Raw genomic sequence first — 18,533 nt, forward strand, 5'->3', positions numbered from 1 at the left:
TCACTTTAGGAAATCAGCTTCTGGCCACACTTAATAGTCAGCTGGGAAAGCAAGTCATAGCCTACAACTTTTTGATCACCATAGCACACTGCTCTGCTGGTAAGGAGAATGAGCACCCTACACCAACTTATGCTCCATGTATTTTACGTTTAGTTGAAGTATGATGGCTAGGAGCCTTAAAGTCACATGACCTTTTCAGGCTATTGGTATTAGCTGAGGATGTAACAAGAAAAATAATTATACCTGATTCAGATGTAAATACTACTATTCAGAGAATGGGAAGTTGCCCCTGTGCAGTTCCATTTTCCACAGCAGGTTGGAAATTGTTTTTGTTAGCATTAGTCTGCTCTAGTTTGGTTTTTGTTAGACCAAAACTGACTGAAAATTGTCAGAATTTTTACCTGTACTTGGAAAGCAAGTATAACTGCTGCAATAAGCAATTAGTACCTTAGTATCTGTGCTGAACTATTTACAGGATTACACTATTAAATTTCAATGGGTGGTACTGTTTGGCGTAGACAGGTGGATGGTCCCACAGCTCAGGTACTGGGGGACTTCATTTGTAGTATGGGCATCCCACTTTTAGTTTGGGAAATTGATCTATTTGAGAACTGCCATCAGACAGCTCTTTGATAAAGATGGCTAAGGAAGCAAGAATTATTGCTTTAGCTAGAAGACTGGTGTCAGCACCATTGCAACATTAATTTGCCATTAATAGAATCACAGCATTTCAGTCTAGCAGGATCCATCAGAGCGCCAGACTCCTGTAGATCACAGGCCACCAACACCATCCAGCACCTGCACACTTAACCCAAAAACTGAAACCTAATCAAAACTATTATAGCCCTGCAAAGACTAGATTGTATGCCACAGGTAGAGAACAAGACCCTCCCCCTCCCCCCACAAATGCTAGGGAAATTAAGGGAGCTCTATCCAAGTAGTCCTGGCAAGGGACTTGCACCCATGTGCTGCAGAGGAAGGCAACCCTTTCCTCCCTGGTCAGATCTGGGGAAAATTCCTTTCTAACTTCACATATGATGATCAGTTAGACCCCAAGAATGGAAGCCAGAACCAGCCAGCTAAGTATGAGAGAGAGAGAAGGCTCAATGCCAACTCAGACCCCTGGCCTTCCCCCTCCAGTGTCCCACCTTCAGCCATGGTCATCCCTGATGCTTCAGAAGCAGCATATTTAAAAAACCCTTTCCAGAATACATGGGGTTGGGATTTTTCTTCCTACTATGCTTCCGACCCCTTCAGGCAGTCAGTTGAAATCCCACAACTGAAGAAACTAGAAGTAAGCCCCCGGGCAGTTGATCCCCATCCCCCTACCATTACTAGCAACAGTTGTATGATAGCATTACTTGTTTTAAAAAGAAAAAGCCCACATCTGTAAACCACTCTACCTAGGGTGGTTTGTATATCAGCACTATCCTAGACTGGCAGCAAGTCAGTAAGAGTAGACAATTCCACCATGTGTTCAGAAGTGATTTATTTAATAGCCATAGTCACAGAGGGCAAGTGAGTTACAGAACTGCTTTGAATGCACCTGTTTCTCAAGGTGATGCAAGAAGCTCATACAAGCAGATTGCAGTGTAGTGCAGCTACAGTCATTAACTGAGTCTCAGCAGCAAGTTCTGATCCAGTGCGGAGATGGGAATTCCTCATGCTTTCTCGTAGATTCTAGTGCAGGTGATACTGTTCATGGTGCATTCCTAGAGGGCAAAAAGAATTGATTGAAACTTCTGAACTAGCACACCTGAATTTTGTTAATCTAAGTAGTGCAAAGATGTTTGTCATTTCTCAGAGTCAAAGAGGTTGATTTAGTGCCATCACTAGGCTATTCATGTTAGCAGAAAATTGGCATTTCTTGCCTCCAAGAATATTTAATGCTAGCTGATAACTACATACTCTATTTCTCAGCCTATGTTCAGGCATTTCATCTTACTCCAGCTTTCTCTGTCCATCACTTAGCAGCTAGCACAATGATACAGCACTTGATTTTCCATCTCAGGGAAGTTTCTGGTGGAGCAGCCCCAGTGCTGTATATGCTTCACTTGTTCACCATCAAAAGGTCACATGCACAGCAGCATTTAGTTGGTTAACACGATTTTCTACTTCAGAAGAAGCCTTAGCACTCAGAAAAGGGGTTAAAAAGAGTTAACTCACCACAACCATCTTTCCATCCACCAGCTCTCTCTTTATTGTGGTCTCTTTACCATCCCACTTCTGCACATGAGTCAGAGTGCAATTGTCCAAGGTTACAGTGCTCTGCCAAGAGAGGAGAGGCAAATGAGATTCTGATGTGACTCCCAGTCTCTCCTGTTGCAGCCATTCCATTTTAATTAAATATTAATTGGGCCATCAAGCAGGTATCACTGTGTCCTAGTAGTTAGGGCACTCAACTTATTTGTGCAGTAGTTTCTCACCTGCCAGGTATCAGGCCAGGTGCATGGGCAAGAATTAAATTGAGGTCTCCCACCTCCCAATCACCACAATTGCTAGTCTATGAAAGGCCACTGCCTCCCTAAACCATTCTTGTAATGAACAGCTTAGGTACCCAAGCTGCCTGACTCAAGGAAAGGTTCTCAGCTGTGAGCTGCGAACAGAACCTAAGCACCTCCCTGGCCCACGCTTAGCCACCCAATTCTGGGAGACAGATGGGCCTTACAACATCCCTCAATGAGCTGCCTAAAATAGAAGCTGGCATGCTAGGCTGTGGATCCCATTTAGAGGTGCCTGTCTCTCCCCATGCATTATCTAGGGCACCTAACTCAGGCTTTGTGGATCCCATGGATTTTCTGGGTGCTTGAACATTAGGCCTAAATTCACAAAGAGACTTTGATGTTGCAATGCTTTAGACCTTATTCATAAGACTAAGTGGGATTTAATTTGTGGGTTCACCCTGGACAAGTTATTGCCCTAGAGCCAGCCATGGCATCCCCAATACTCAAGGGGAAGGAAACCATATTAAGACAAAATAACTATGAAGCAAGAAAGGGCACAAACCCAGGACATTCTTAAGTATTAGCCCCCACCTTGGTTTTCCTGTCATCTGCTGTGGTTTCCTCAAACTCTTCCCCCAGCTTGAAGGAGATCTCAGTGTTTTTAAAGGTGCTCTCTGTCTTGATAGTTATTATATCCCCACTCCTGCTGATGATTACAGTGGGCTTGGCCAGGCTGCCAAGCTTCCTAGTAGCAAAACCCACTCCTGGAAAAGAAACACAAATTAACTTGGATTTTATGTGCACATCCAGGAAGAAGACAGCTCACTGCAGCTTGTTAAACAGGCCTATTGACATACAAGAAACAATCTTATTAAGACCTGAGTGGGCTCTAAAGTGTGCTAATATGAGTGAGGTCACTGCTAGATCCATATCCCAACTATGGAATTGAAATCCTGATTCAAACACTTTCTAAGGCAGCAAGGAAGTTCACTCAGGGCAACATATCTGGTCCCAGCCATTCACATAGTTACACTAGGGCCCTCAATTTTTACTCAGTGTTAAGGAACATGAGTCTACAGGTTCCATAAACAACTCAGCAAATCCTTCAAAGTATTGATAGTCTCTCCTTTTGCTTACTTAATAAGGGAAACATCAGCACCTGAATCATTAGCTAGAAAAGAAATATTTGTAAAAATATAAAGGAGAGGCAGGAATTATGTTCTATCACCTCAAATCCAAATAAGCACCAGCAATCTAGAATAAAGCAACCAGAAGTAGAAAAATAAATGGAACTAAATACATCCTTAACATAACATGTAGTGAGAGAGATTGACTGCTTGAATTATAATATGTTCCTTACCCAGTTCTTTCATATAGCCCTCAAAGTTCTCTGTAGAAATGAGTTTCCAGGTTCCTAAGAATAACTCACACATCTTACAGAATACAATTGGTACTATCACTGAGCAAAAAAGAAATTACTTGTCCTAGAAGACCAAAAGCTACTATGAGAGACAGAAGCCTCATAGCTGCCTTTTAAAGATGCCTGAACATGTGATACTCAGGGACACCCAATCAGGAGAGGCAATGCAAGGAGTCCAATCACTTTCACTTGTATTTCATCAATCTAAAACCTATGCAGCTGGTAGAGTGCACATGAAGGTTGTTCAATAAAGGATGCTAGTCCCAAAGGTAGCATCTATCTAAAATTGAATTTTTTCAATAGTGGGACACAGTAAAAAAGAAGAATCAGGTTTCCCCAGTTAGAGAGGGATCAGCTGTGAAGAGATGTCAGTTTGTGTAGACTCAAAAAGTCCCTCCCTTCTCTTGCCTTTTAGGCCCACACAAAGCTTCATTGTTGTCTAGGGTGATGCTTCCTGGCTCCTAGCAAGTACTGATCTTCCCTTTGAACTGAGCTCTGATGGCTCTCAAATCTGGCTCTCCCAACATCTTACTTCCTCCTTCCTCTGTAAGTATAGTGCTCAAATTGGGGGGAAAGTGGTGATTTACTTCAACTTTTCCCCTGCCTAGCTGCAGTGAAGAGGTTGCTCTGACACTACTACATACTTCCATCGATATCTGCATCAATTAAGAATTCTCCCAATTCATCATTCCACCTGCAAGTCCTAATCCCTGCTAATGTCCTCCCCAGCTCCTGACAGTCCTGAGTCTCTGATTTGTCTGCAGCTGGGTGTGGGTCATTATTCAAGGACTGCTTGGGTTCCTTAAAACTCAGGTGATAAAGACAGAGGTAGAAGGTCTGTTGGATAGCATAGAGAAGTTAGGACACAACACAGCAGAGCAGAGCAGCCTTAAGTTGGGTGAAATTTTTAGGACAAAATTTATTTGCTAAAAATGCACTTCTGCTTAATGTAAAACTCTTGGTGAATTTGACATGATTTCAGTGAATAGTTTTGGCCAAAACAAAATTTTGTCTGGGAGTCAGTTACCATTCACAAAACAAGGAGGAAGGCAGCAGGAAGCAACCAAGTTAAAGCTTTTAGTCCAGTGGTTAGAGCACTCACATGGGATGTGGGAGACCTAGGTTCCATTACCATCTCCTGTCTTAGGTAGAGTAGGGATTTTCACTTGGGTCTCCTGCACTGCAGGAAAGTGCTCTAATCACTAGACTAGGTTAGAGCGTAGTCTGGGCCAGGTGTCTCTCATTGTCTTCTGTTGAAACTGTTCCACTTTGCAGAAAATAGGTGTATAGTTGCTGGAGTAGAGAAAATGAAAATGTCTCTCTGCCTAGCACTTGGGGCACTCAGCAAGGATGTAGGAGACTTTTTTTGATTCACCAATTTTTTTTTTTTTAATTTATTGTTTGTTTAGGTTGAACAATTTTTTTGGTGGTGGTGGATGGACAAATCCTTTGGCTGTTGCAAATGGAGAGTGGAGTCCTAGGGTGGCTAGAAAGATCACAGGTTACTGATGTTGTGTAGGGGGGGACAGCGACCATGAAGAGGTGGTGGCTGCTGCTGTGGCCACATTAGGAGAGGTAGTAGCTTTTGAGTTCTGCCCCCAGAATGCCTTAGGGAGGAGGTTGATAGTACTGGGGGCTTAATTATGGTGTTTGCTGCTGAGACTTGGAGCAACATCAATGGCAAAACTTCCATTGACTTCTATGAGGTCAAGATTTCATCCCTGCTGTCTGTCTGTGGGTTGGTAGCCTCTCTGGTGTGATAGAGAGGACTCATCTGGGGGCTATGAGACAGAGAGAGAGGAGGACTTTGAATCTATTATTGTTTTAAAACGGTTCACATTTATAGGGGTCTTCTCCTAGGGCAGGATCAAGGGCTGTACTGGCAACATACAACTGAAAGATGAAGGATGAGAAGCAACAAAAACTAAAGGCAACATGTAGGAGGGTTTGGTAACAGTTGGCTAGTTCTGTGCATTCTTTCCTTTTCAGAGAGATTCTCTGTTACCAGTTCTGTGAGCACTTTTCTAAGAGATGGACTGATTTTTGGAGCAGCTGATGGACACTATTTAAAACCACTTCTGAGTATTTTATGTACAGCTTCACGTGTAGGGAGATACATACTGTCATCTCCTCTGCATCAGAATGATCAAAGCTGAGCTAACTGGGTTGTTTAGAAAAGATCTGCAGGTGGTGGGCTGCTCTGTAGCAAGGCTTATCCAAGGTTCTTTCCCCACTGCAACGTGTTCTACTGGCAGCCTCCTCCTACCTAATGGGGTGGGGAATCCATCCCCTAAATAACCTGCAGTGTGTAGACAAGTACAAGCACGCATTCCTATAAAGAGCCTGCTACCCAGCTAAGATACACCTGCAGCTCTTTTGAACTGTTCTCTAGCTATTCTAGAGCACACAAGATGACAACTGTGTTGGATCTGCTGTTGTCCAAGGACCCTGAAGTTTGGACTAAATTATCTCCTACCAGGGATAGGATATTGAGGGGCAGCAGCATCAGTTTTTCTATTAAAACAGCAGTTAAACTGATATATTGGTGGGGAGATTTCAGGCTAAGGAAACAAGCTGATGAAGTCAAATTATGCTATGAGTTGGCTTTTGGTTTCGAAAGCAGCTTGTTCACTTGCTAGTCATGGCCTTCTAGCAAAGCTCATGAAAGTAATGAGGGAAGATTGCAACCAGCTGGCAGACACCCACATCTTTTATAGAACATTAATTAGTGGATTAGGGCTGAGGGAGATTCTGTGTGGTAGAGCTATACAGGAAACCGGAGAAGCAGGGAGTTGGAGCCTGAGCGTGCTCCTGAATGAGCTTTAGCAAAGTCACTTGACCACTCTTTTTACAGGGTTGTGGGGAAAGTCATTCATAGGCTACCATTCATATGGCAGAGTTGCAGCTCAATTAGACACAGCCAATGGGTAGCAGATGCTTCAGTGCAGGCTGTCCAAGCCTACCTGGGCAATTATTCATGGTGTTGCAGCTTCACTACTCCGGGACCTGAGCTAGCTGGAATGAGTGCAGCTTGAGTAGACATACTCTGGGATTTCAGTACAGACAGATCTGGCATTTCACCCTTATGACATTTTGCTTATTGGGTGATAACATAGGAATTTCCCTAGGATGTTTATCATCCATTAATTTCTTGTTTAGTTGAATTGAGAGAGAGAATGTTCAAGTCACATTACTTTGTCAAGCCATGAATTAACAAGGTAACTGAAGATCTAAACAAGAGAATGAATAGCGGCATATAGATCTGAATCAGATATTCGATGTAAACAGCACTGTACACTGATTCCTTCCATATTTTGACGTGTGGAAGATCGGGTTTGGTTACCTTTAGAGCATCTTGCTGCTTAGTTGGTGGTGTTTTGACCTAAGTTGAACTGCCAACTGTTGGAATTTTTACATGTACTTGCATATTCCAGCATCAGGGTGTAATACTGGCTTTCTAGTAACAAGTAAAACACGACTGTGCTCAGTTATTTGCACAAGGGTCCATTACATTTCAGGGACTAGATATTGTATTGAAGTAAGGAGCTGGAAGTTCCCAGCCCCCAACTACTATGGAACTTAAAATGAGGTGCTTTCCCCCCCTTTGTTTTGGTATCAAGTTTAAAACTGCCATAAGCAGAGCTGTCTAAAGACAGTGATCGCTAAGCAAGCATCATTGCTTGACCTAGGACACCATTGTCAGCCCTGTTTGAAATACTTTTCTGCCCTTAATCATTATTTGTGTAAAGGAACCATAGTCAGACCATTTCTCTCAAACCTACATCACCCCTACAGAGGTAGAGTCAGTATTAGACTGTTAACCTTCCTGTGGCAAAGAATAAACTAAAATTAGACAATTCCACTACATACTTAAAAATGTTTTATTTAATAGCCACAGTCACTGACTTCAGAGTAGTTACAGCTTTACTGAGAATACACTTGTATCTCAAAGTGAAGCTTGTCAAATTGGACAGCAGCGTCACGCAGCAACAATTGTTAAACTGATTTTCCACAGCACGTTCTGATCCAACAGGGAGATGGGAATTCCTCAAGCTCTCTCATAGCATCTAATGTTGGGGACATCAGTCATGGTGCATTCCTAGAAGGCAAGATGTTTAATCAATCTTCTGAACTATTACAGCAACATTCTAGTAGTCTAAGTGAACAAGGATGTTTGTCATTTCTCACATCCCATGGTGTTTTTTAATGCCCGTCACTGATATTTAATGTTAGCACAAGAGTCAAACATTTCTTGCCTCCCGAAACATCACACAATGATAGTGATAGATCAGCTTAATTATCAGCCAGCACTAGTATGATGGGACAGCTGGCTTCATGTCTGCCTCTAACTTTCTGTCCAGCACTCATAGATTAGTATTTAGTACAAAAACTTGATTTTGGAGCTCTTTAGGGGTTCTCCACCAGTTTTGTTCTAAGTGGAACTTTCCTACTTCATATGTTATGGGGTGGGTGTAACAGCTGTCCACCCCATTTGTGAAAATGGAAACAATTAAGTTCATTTTTGGAATCAGATAGCTGAAAGCCTAGGAGCCTCCACCCACAACACTGGCATATCACCACCTCAGAATAGAGGCACACGTGAGGCCTTTCATGAATCTTGTTTGGTGGAGGCTTGTGTCTCTGTGTCCTTGGACCCTGGCCTTGAGAAAAGACTCAAACAGCATGCTTGTGGGCTAAGTATTGGAGAGGGTCTTGGAACAGTGAGCAATGAAGCTGTCTGTGTTCAGGGAAACAGGACTTTGTGCATTGTAAGTACCTGATATCAAATGAATTCTTCCTCCTAAGCAAAGACAACCCAATAAACCAAGTTTTGAGTAGCTTGTTCAGGAGGGGAGGGAAAAAGCCATAATTCTGTACCTCACTTTGTTCTTGTAAGTTACATGCATTGGCAGCATTTCATTTCTTAATGTGCTTTTCTATTTCAGCTTTAGTGCTCCCATAAGGTGCTAAAAAAATTGAACTCACCCCTACAAGCTTAGTATGCACTATTTTTCCATTTCTTTGCCATCCTACTTCTGCCCCTCAGTCAAAGAGCTATTATCCAAGGTGATAATGCTCCGCCAAGAGCAAAGGGAACTCTGGGTCAGATAAGTCTCATGTGCTGTGACTGTCTCTTCATTCATTTAACAAATCCCATGTTCATAGCAAATATTCAAGCCAGCTTTCAGAAAGTTTCCTGCGAAGACCCAGGATTCAGGAGCTTCTTTATCACTGCTGGCACAGCTCCTGGGAAGGCAGGGATCCCCTTATACTGTTGCTCTGGCCTCAACTGGCATGGTATACATGTACCACCACACATCCATTGATTCTGGCAGCCCTCCCACTGCTGGCAGAAGAGGTGGCAGGAGGCACAGGTGGGGAATTGAGTGGGGCTAGTCCCTGGAGCCTTGTATTATCTCTTGTGATTTGATTTAGTGCCCCAGATAACACATTACATTAAGCATAGGGGTGCCCTCTGCTTTGGCTGCCACATAAGCAGCTGTGTCAACTGGAAAATCACAACCTGCTTCAGGAACCATGGCAAAGAAGGGGAGTAGAAATTCTAGCCTTATTTAAGAGGGAGGGGAAATCCCTCTTCCATCCCAACATGTCAGGGTGAGTCAACTTAATATAAGGCACCACTGCCAAGACTATCCCCATAGTCCTCCTCTCACCCCACACACACTTGTCTCTCCAAGTCATTTTCTCTGCAGGAGGGACCTTGTATTCAGTGAGAACATCCTTCTGTAGAAATTTCACAGTTAGTCCCTTTGAGAGAAACTCCTATTCTACTCCATGCAGGGGGTAAGGGGCTGTTGCTGAACAGCTTTTACAGGGAAGAGGTGGGCTTGTTCCCATTTTCTGCTTCACATTGTATGAAGGAGGACTGGATATTGTCTATTTTATTTTATTTTTTTAACTAGAGTGTTAGAAGGTGCAGGTCTTTTATACCTGAAAAGGCTACAGCAACACAAGTAGTTAAATTACCTTAAATACTGACAGCTGAACTATTTAGAGATGGGATTTATTAGAGTAAACATTTTATTTAACATCTGTTAGTACCAGTGACTAATGAACACTTTGGAGAAAGGATATCTGCTTGAACTTATTGATACAAGGGAGGCCTTTAGTTTATGGGCTTACAATGGTCATGAGGTTTGCCCAAAGCCAGCCAGAAATGCCAGGCATGGCATCCCTCATTCTTATGAGGGAGGGGCAGAAGGGAATAGTGTCCAAAGAAAATAACCATGAAGAAAGAGAGAGACAAACCCACAAGTTCTTGCAGGTCACTTTTAAAGATTAGCCCTCACCTTGTTTTCCTGTCATCTGCTGTGGTTTCCTCAAACTCTTCCCCCAGCTTGAAAGAAATCTTGGTGTTTTTAAAGGTGCTCTTTGTCTTGATAGTTGTTATATCCCCACTGATGCTGATGATTACACTGGACTTGGCTAGGCTGCCAAACACCCCCTCCTTGAAAAGAAAGGCACAAATTACCAACTTGAATTTTACATGCACATGCAGGAGGCAGATGTAGCTCACTGGAAGTCAGTAAATGGGTCTGTTGGCATACTAGAAACTCGCTCACTCTCAGCCATGTAGGCTCTGCAGTTCTAAAATGAGTACAAGAGAGATCAGACTATACAACATGCAGAGGGAAGAAGTCTATACAGTAAGAAGATGCCATTTTAATAATCACTTTAGAAGTTAAAACAGTAAATTGAGTTGTACTAGTAGGTTCTAAAATACAGCTAGATAAAAGCCATAGGTGTTGATTTTAAATCCTAATTTAAGCTTTCCTAAATATCAGTGATGTTTGTTTAGGTCACATACCTAGTATCAGCCATTAAGTAATTACATAAGAAGCAGTAAATGTTATGAGGGCTCTAAATGATAATTAGCCTGTACATCCACAAATAGTCAAGAATATAATCTCAGTAGATAACAGCTCCACATAGATACAAGATGACTCTTCCTTCTAAATAAAGGGAACATTAGCAACTCAATATTAACTAGGAAAGAAAAGTTTTTAATATATAAAGAAAATCCAGGAACTATGTTCTATCAGCCCAAGTTCAAATGAGTATCAGTACTACAAAGCAATAGCTCTCTGCTACCCCAGAGAGAATAAATCACATGGGGAAGAAACCCAAAACCTGAAATATTAGCTTAGTATCTTTTATTTTAAGAAAGAAAATTCAATCCTAAATTAGACTATATTCCTTATTCCATTCTTTAATACAGCTCTCAAAATTTTCACTAGAAATGAGTTTACAAGGTTCCTGAAAATAACTTCACTGATAGAAAATGCAGTTAGAAGGCTTATTAAACAAAGAAAAAATTAGTCTTTGTGAAGAAATAAAAGGTAGATGCTCAGTGACTTCTTTTTAAAGATGCCATGAACATGTGATACTCAGGGACAACCAATCAGGAGAGGCAATGCAATCATTAAGGTCTCTAATCACTTTCACTTTTATTTCATTTAGCACAAAAGGGCTATTAATAAAGGTTGATAATCCCAAATTAATCTCCTATTCAAAATGTAGTGTTTTCAATGGCGAAACATAGTAAAAATGAAGAATCAACTTTCCCCAGTTAGAGAGGGATCAGTTGTATAGAGACATATCAATTTGTGTAGACTCAAAAAGTCCCTTCCTGACTTGTGTATGAGGCCCACACAAGACTTGATTATTGCCTGTGGTGATGCTTCCTGGCTCCTAGCAAGTACTGATTTTCCCCCTAAGCTGAGCAAGTTCTGACTGCTCTCAAACTTGGCTCCTCCAACATCTTATCTCCTTCCCCCATGAGTACAGTGCTCAAATTGGGCAAAATGGAGGTTTATTTCAACTTTTTATTAACTTTTTTCCCACCTAGCTGCAGTGAAGAGTCTGCTCTCACATTACCTTATATGTCCCTCAATATTCACATCAATTAAGAATTCTCCCAATTCATCATTCCACCTGCAAGTCCTAACCTCTACTAATGTCCTCCACAGCCCTTGACAGTCCTGAGTCTCTAATGTGTCTTCTAGGTCTGTTGGTGGGTCACTCAGAACCCAAGGATTGTTGGTTTCTTTAATACAATGTTATATACACGGCATTATGGGTACTTTAAGAATATAATCCACTGTTTTTAATTTTTAATTTTTTTTTTAATTTTTAATTTTTAATTTTAGTTTTTAATGTTTTTAATATTGCACTTACTTTATGGGGTCTTAAACCATTGACCCTGTCCCTTAAAGATTGATGCAGCTCTTGTTTTAGAAGGCTGATTTCTTTTCAAATGATTCCCTATACTTTCAGATGAAAGCCATGATCATTATCCTGCAAATCTGTGCTTGATTTTAAAAACACTGAAGCCAAAGGGACTACTTAAGCACATACATAAGTCTTTGCAGAACCAGGGCCCAAATTTGGGGAACCTCTGTTCCCTTGTGGTTTTTATTGTAAGCACCTTGAATTGAACTTTGTTATCAGAAAAAATACAAATGAAATACAAGTAATTAGAGGACCTGACATACTTTTTCTCCCATTGGTCATCTCCAAGTATCACATGTCCAGGAAATCTTTAAAAACAACCTATTGGATGGTTTAGGTTATATTGCTTGTTGGTTTCTTGCTGAAAGCTTTGGGGTTTTTCTTTCTAAAGAGCATTATCTGGTAAATTGCTGTAAAATGTGTGATCCATTCTTAGGAACCTGGAAACTTGTCTCCAGTGAAAAATTTGATGATTATATGACAGAATTAGGTGAGAAATGCCATTTTCTTAATTAAGAAACTTATAATGCTTTTTCTCTTCATACAAAGTGGGTCTGGAGTTTACATCTGTAAACCTTTTTTCTTAAAAAAGTTTATACTGATTTTCATGGGATACTAGTTAACTGCACTCAGTGGTATTTCTATTTTTTGATACTGTATTTTCTTGGGCATGTAGTTTGTGACAGTACCTGTGTATGTCAGAGCCCATCTGGGAAAGTGCTAAGATAGACCACATCACTTAATTAACTTCTCAATATTACTGTGCAGTCTGAAAATGATAATACACTGCTTAGTCTTAAATTGCCCCGGGGGAGTGGGGTAAAAGGTGTTGTGGAGTTCCCTCATTGTATTTCAATGACTCCATATCTAGTGTTCTTGTCTTCTAAGTAAAAAGATCATTCCTTCTCCCCAAACCCAGGCTAGGACTGAAGAGTTAAGAAGGATGGCTTTTTTTCTATTTTCTACATCCTCATGAGAAGGGTCAGGCTATGCTTTCTGTGGCTACTGTGCTATGCATTCAGTAGGCGTGTAGAGGTGTAACTGAGTGGAACTTGCTAAACTGTCTTGTTGAACAGCTCTACACAAAGTTTAGTTCCTTGACTCATGTTTGATTCACACAACAGAAGCAGAACAGAGTCAAAAGAGGTAACAGCTGTTTACAGTGATGACAAAAAGCTATGATTAAATCCACAGGGAGCATATCTATTGAGTAAACAAGATGCTACTTTCATGTAGCCACTCTTCAGACTTGAAGGCTCCTTGAAGGATATGAATTACTAGATAACTGACACACTTTAGGGTAAATTCTATGCTCAATTAAACCTCTATTCAAATCAGTTACACGGGTGTCACTGAGGCAGCCTATCCAGTGGCTTATATGGGGAGTCCTAAATGAAGAATAATATATCCAAATACTTGAGATGGAAAGGGGCAAGATTCCAAACTGCCTTGCATAATAATCATGCTATTAAGACAGACTTGTAAACCTACAAAACTTTTTGTCAAAACAAAACAAAAAAGCCTGTGTGAGTAAAGGCATACACCTAAAGCTAAAATGGCAGCTGACATGGTGTAGTAACACTGTAATAATGAATACTGAGCTCTTGTCTAGCAACTTTCAGTGGTAGAGCTCAAAGTGCTTTATGAAGGACGTCAATATCATTATCCCCATTTTATAAATGGAGAAACTGAGGCATATAGAGGTTAAATGACTTGCCCAAGGTCACCCAGCAGGCTAGTAGAAGAGCTGGGAAAAGAACCCACATCTCTGGAGTCCTGATCTAGTGCTAAACCCACTAGAGCACACTGCCTCCCATAACTGTGCTTCCCTGTTCCTTGATTGTCTCCTCTACCTGCTTCTTCAGTATTTGGTTTGACATGGGAGATAAAGAAACATCTGAACCCCCAAATGTGTGGATTTCTTGCACCTTTAATAAATACACCTGGAAATGTTTTATCAAAAGGAAAATTCTCTCTGAGGGAAGAGGTGAGCAGCTAAAGATTCTTTAAGCCTGCAGACTTTCTGAGGCATAGGAGGAAATGAGCAGCTAAATTTGTGATGTACCTGCTTTTGTAGGGGCAGGGTGTGTATCTATGCATGTCCTCCTAATTGTTTGTCTCCAAGCCACCTCATTGTTTGTCTCCAAGCCACCCTTTGCACTTTCTCCTTCATTGCCAGACAGAGCTTCTATCTTTCCTTCGTTTTTAGATCAGCATGAAATCTTACATGGTATCTTGTGTGTCTTCTTCAGGAGTGGGCTTTGCCATGAGGAAACTAGGCAGCTTGGCAAAGCCTACTGTGGTCATTAGTGCTAATGAGGATATGATAACAATCAAAACAGAGAACCCCATTAAAATACAGAGATTTCCTTCAAGCTGGGCCAAGAGTTTGAAGAAACTACAACAGACAACAGGAAAACTAAGGTAGGGAGGGTAAAGTAAGAAGTGTTTGGTGTTCCTGGTCAACTTGTGATGTGAGAATTTTCTTTTGGTTGGAGGGAGGGGGATCAGATAATCTACTTGAATGCACTAAAATCTGAAAACCATCAGATACAGCTGTACCATGTCTCTGGAATTTTGATTAGAATGTGGTACTGTACACAGAGGGTAAATTGTTCCTGCAAGATACTGGGCAAAATCTCAATTTGCTGTTGTCTTCCCAGAGTGTTGTAACCATGGACAATGGCTCAATGATTCATGTGCAGAAATGGGATGGCAAGGAGACCACAATAAAGAGAGAGGTGGTGGATGGGAAGATGGTTGTGGTAAGTCACACAGTTCCTGCTACGTGATCAATGAACGTTGCTCTTTAAATATGAGGATTTGGTTCTCTGAGATCTCTATTTTGGATACTGCGGTTAATAATAATAACACTGATCAACAAGTGAAAAACCCTCATTTTGTATGTTTAAATGGCATTGAAAAATGGGTTTAGCCATTTCTAAGCACCGCTTAAAGACCAGGGCCGTACAATGACGTCTTGTAAACTGAAATTTGAGACAAGTGGATTAAAGGTAATTCATATAATTGAGTGTCAAGGGTGGTGACTTAAACTATTTTAATGCTCTCAACCTTCAAGTGCATGTTACCCTTGCAGAACAGTTCCTTTAAGAGACATTTCTATCTTGTCTTGCTATTGTAATTTCAGTGAACTCCTCTTTATCCTTCTAGGAATGTACCATGAAGTATGCCATCTGCACTAGAGTCTATGAGAGAGCACGAGGGAAAAATCTCTGCAATTGACTTGCTGCTGGGAACTGACTCGGTTCCATAAGATAAAGGCTACTATTTTCTTGTGTTTGTAAAAGGTCTGAAGGAATAGTTATGTGCCTGTAATGTACCTTGCTTGCTACCTGCTTGAACTGTGGCTATTGAATAAAAAAATTTCCAGACTAATAACCTAGAGTGCTTGTGTGGTGGTGACACCTGATGCCTACCGTGCATTCAGGCTGCAGCTCTGCGTTGGAACTCTCCCATCTCACAGTGCCTGGGTGCCCAAGCCCAAGCATGTACTCTGAAATTGAACAGCCCCTTAGCTCCCACCCATGTCAGCTGGCACGGGCTAGTGGTGGGTGTCCAGTTGTGGTGTTGATGTACCCAAAGTGGCCTTTTTGACCTTGATTATGGAGGGAGTGCTGCCAAAAGGCCAAACCATAGGTACAAGATTGGCTCCTCCCCATTCTGGGGGGCTAGCCAAAAAGAAATGGGGGCAACTAAGTGAGGGCCAGCTCCAAAAGGGCATGGATGGGGTCAAATAGTAGGAGGGGGCCACTGTGACCCGTCCGTGCCCAGGGTAGCCACCTGAAAATGCCAAGCTCAGCGTAGGCTGCAGAAGGAGAGCAAATTCTCCCAGCACTGGTGGGTGACACTGAAGTCAGACTTCCCAACCAGCCACAAACAGTGCTTCTGATTCCCCACACTGGTTATCAAGAAGCTAAAATAAAAATATACACAGCCCCCTTGACTGCATTTCAGTCTCTGGCTTCCAATCAGCCACTAGGTCCAGTAAAGAGACCAGTTATTTAAAACTCTATGCTCTTTACCAAAAAGGTTTATCCTGCCCCCAAAGCGTCAGCCACAGTACCAGATTAATGTAAGTTTGGATCTTACCCAAGTTACCACACTGCCAGCCAATCCTTTTAATAACTAAAACTAAAGGGTTATTATAGAAAGAAACAAACTATAAGAGAAGTGTTAAAGGATTAAAACAATCACCTACATACAAATAACTGGAAAGTTCATATATATCAGATTTCTAGTAGAATTGTGGAATTTGCAGGCTTCTGTAGTCCCTCTGGTGTACATCCAGTACCTGGATGGGTCTCAATCCTTTATTTCACAGCTTCAATTCAGTTGTAGATGAGTTGACCCAGAGGTAGGCTGAAGACAACATGGATGTGGTGCAGTTGCCTTTTATGTCCTTTGGCCTTTGCCATGCTGCTTGTGGAAATTTACAAGAATAAGATGGAGTCCAGGGTCACATGAGTGATGGGTGACTCATCAGGTATATCCCTAACTTCTCCCCCTGGGCCCACTGTATCTGTGAATTTCTTTAATGGGCCATTAAGCAGGCTAGTGCTGCAGCCATCCTGTCTGGGGTGTCACCCAGAAACACAGCACAAATTGAAATATAGATACAAACATATCCATAACTTCCATTACACATATAACACATGAACATAACCATCATCTTACTTAGCACATTACAACCTTTCTAATGGTACTTGACCTGGCATATCTCACATGAATTATGTACTGACATTAAATATAATAAATGACCCCCCCCCCTCCCCAATCCAGCCAGTGTGACAGACACCAAATGGAAAATCAGTTAATGCCCATTACTCCAAGAAGAAGGCTAGGAAGCTAGAGATCTATGCCCCTCTGGAATGTTGTCGAGGTGGGAGAAGAATATGGTCCAATGGTCACAGAACTCCCCATGGAGGTCTTAAAAATGGACCAACTTCCTAACTGATTACTTTAAAAAAAATCTTTTTTTTTTTTCTCTGGACCTTTCTATTACTGATATCTGTCTCTCCTGAGATGGATGCTCAAAGCTAAAACCAACATTCAAGATGAGGATGCTACAAATTTTATATAGTGGCATAAGAAGACTTTGTCTTCAGTCCTGTTTTAATACATTCTGTTTTCTAACTGCTGCTGTACCCTTTTGATGACACTTGTCTCTTGAGTAGTTATTGACTGAGAATTTTGCAGAGTGTGTTAGTTGCTCAAATTGATCCTTACATAAGGAGGTACCTTGCACTCATCAACAATGAATTTCACCTGCATTTGTGCTGCTTCTTAGCCTGCTCTGCAATTCCTCAAAAGTAAGGTAAACAATCTTCCTTAGTCTCAACTAAGCTAACCAATTTTAAATTGCTGGCAAATTTTTGTTACACATTTAACCTCCCCTTGTTCAGGATCATTAATGACTGGTCTTACTACAGGTGGAGTGCCCCAATGATCTGTACTATGTTATAATGTTCAAAATTGGATATCTTTCCTCCTTTACCTGGTGCCAATTATTTACCTTTCCCCTGAGACTAATTATCTTCCATAAAAATCTCTTGAGAGAGACTTAATAAAAAGCATTTTTCAAAAGATAAAAACTGTTTTTCTTCATCTACTTTAATTGATACTCTAATTCTACTGGGAAGATAATTTACCATTTCAAAAGATGTCCTTTCCCTCTCATCTTTGACTTTTAGAGCTCTCCCTTTAATTATTGTTCTGCTCAACTTGTCAGATGCTTGTTGGCCTGTAACTTCCTAGGTAGCCCCAGTGCCTCTTAACTTAAGTACAACACTTGTCTTCTGCTCTAGGAATGGACTGACTGAGGGGTCTTTTAGTAAAGAGACAAAGTGAGCGAGCTAATAATCCAGTGAAAGAGACAAGCTTTTGATCTTACAGAGTTTAAGAGTTCCAGGTGTGCATTCCAGACATTTAACAGGGATGAAGAAATAGTACAACTGCTGGAGAAAGAAAGGGGCGTGGAATGAGACTGATGCAGAGAAAGTGTGTGATATGGGAGTAGCATTTAGCCATCAGTAAGAGCTTGAGTATTAAACAGATAATTATGGTATTGCCTTTGGAGCTGTCTGGCCCATCTTCACCCCTAACCTTTTCCAGGAAGTCCTGCTCCATCACTGAAGAGCATTCTAGTTGCTTCCTGTTTCTGTCACTCTCAGAAACCTAGGTTTCCCCTTCTGCCCTTGCTGTCTTTCTTCTCAATATAGGATGTTGTTGACTTTAGTAGAGATTGATAAGACCCAACATCACCACCATCCCTTTATTTTGCCCTTGACATCTAGCAGGGGGAATATAGTCAAAGAGCCCTTGCATTTGGATCATCAGCTGCTATAACCTCTGAGGGCTATTTTCAGCCAATGCAAGATATAGCAGCCTTTAGGCTG

The 18,533-nt window shown here is 41.4% G+C and overlaps 1 protein-coding gene, 1 long non-coding RNA gene and 1 pseudogene across 3 annotated transcripts; 1 reads left to right on the forward strand and 2 right to left on the reverse strand.

The window, feature by feature from the left end:
- Positions 1–1,472: 1,472 nt before the first annotated feature.
- LOC137156675 (myelin P2 protein-like) lies at positions 1,473–3,960 on the reverse strand. The gene is made up of 4 exons (XM_067553564.1): positions 3,805–3,960; positions 3,036–3,208; positions 2,167–2,268; positions 1,473–1,712 (listed from the first exon to the last, which is right to left on the reverse strand). Exons 1-4 carry the CDS (start codon positions 3,875–3,877, stop codon positions 1,662–1,664), a joined length of 399 nt encoding a protein of 132 aa, XP_067409665.1. The 5' UTR covers positions 3,878–3,960; the 3' UTR covers positions 1,473–1,661.
- Positions 3,961–10,201: 6,241 nt separating this feature from the next.
- Positions 10,202–11,224, reverse strand: LOC137156792 (uncharacterized). Of its 2 annotated transcripts, none has more exons than XR_010920894.1 (3): positions 11,159–11,224; positions 10,694–10,838; positions 10,202–10,333 (listed from the first exon to the last, which is right to left on the reverse strand). It is a non-coding gene; the product is annotated as an uncharacterized lncRNA (long non-coding RNA). The 2 variants fall into 2 exon arrangements; XR_010920893.1 differs by having other exon boundaries at positions 11,136–11,207.
- A 1,295-nt stretch (positions 11,225–12,519) lies between these two features.
- LOC137156673 (myelin P2 protein-like) lies at positions 12,520–15,516 on the forward strand (annotated as a pseudogene).
- The last annotated feature ends 3,017 nt before the right edge of the window (positions 15,517–18,533 follow it).

This window comes from Emydura macquarii, unplaced genomic scaffold, assembly GCF_026122565.2.
Source record: "Emydura macquarii macquarii isolate MOO-44397 ecotype Brisbane River unplaced genomic scaffold, CSIRO-AGI_Emac_v2 contig_1477, whole genome shotgun sequence".
Classification (NCBI taxonomy): domain Eukaryota; kingdom Metazoa; phylum Chordata; order Testudines; family Chelidae; genus Emydura; species Emydura macquarii.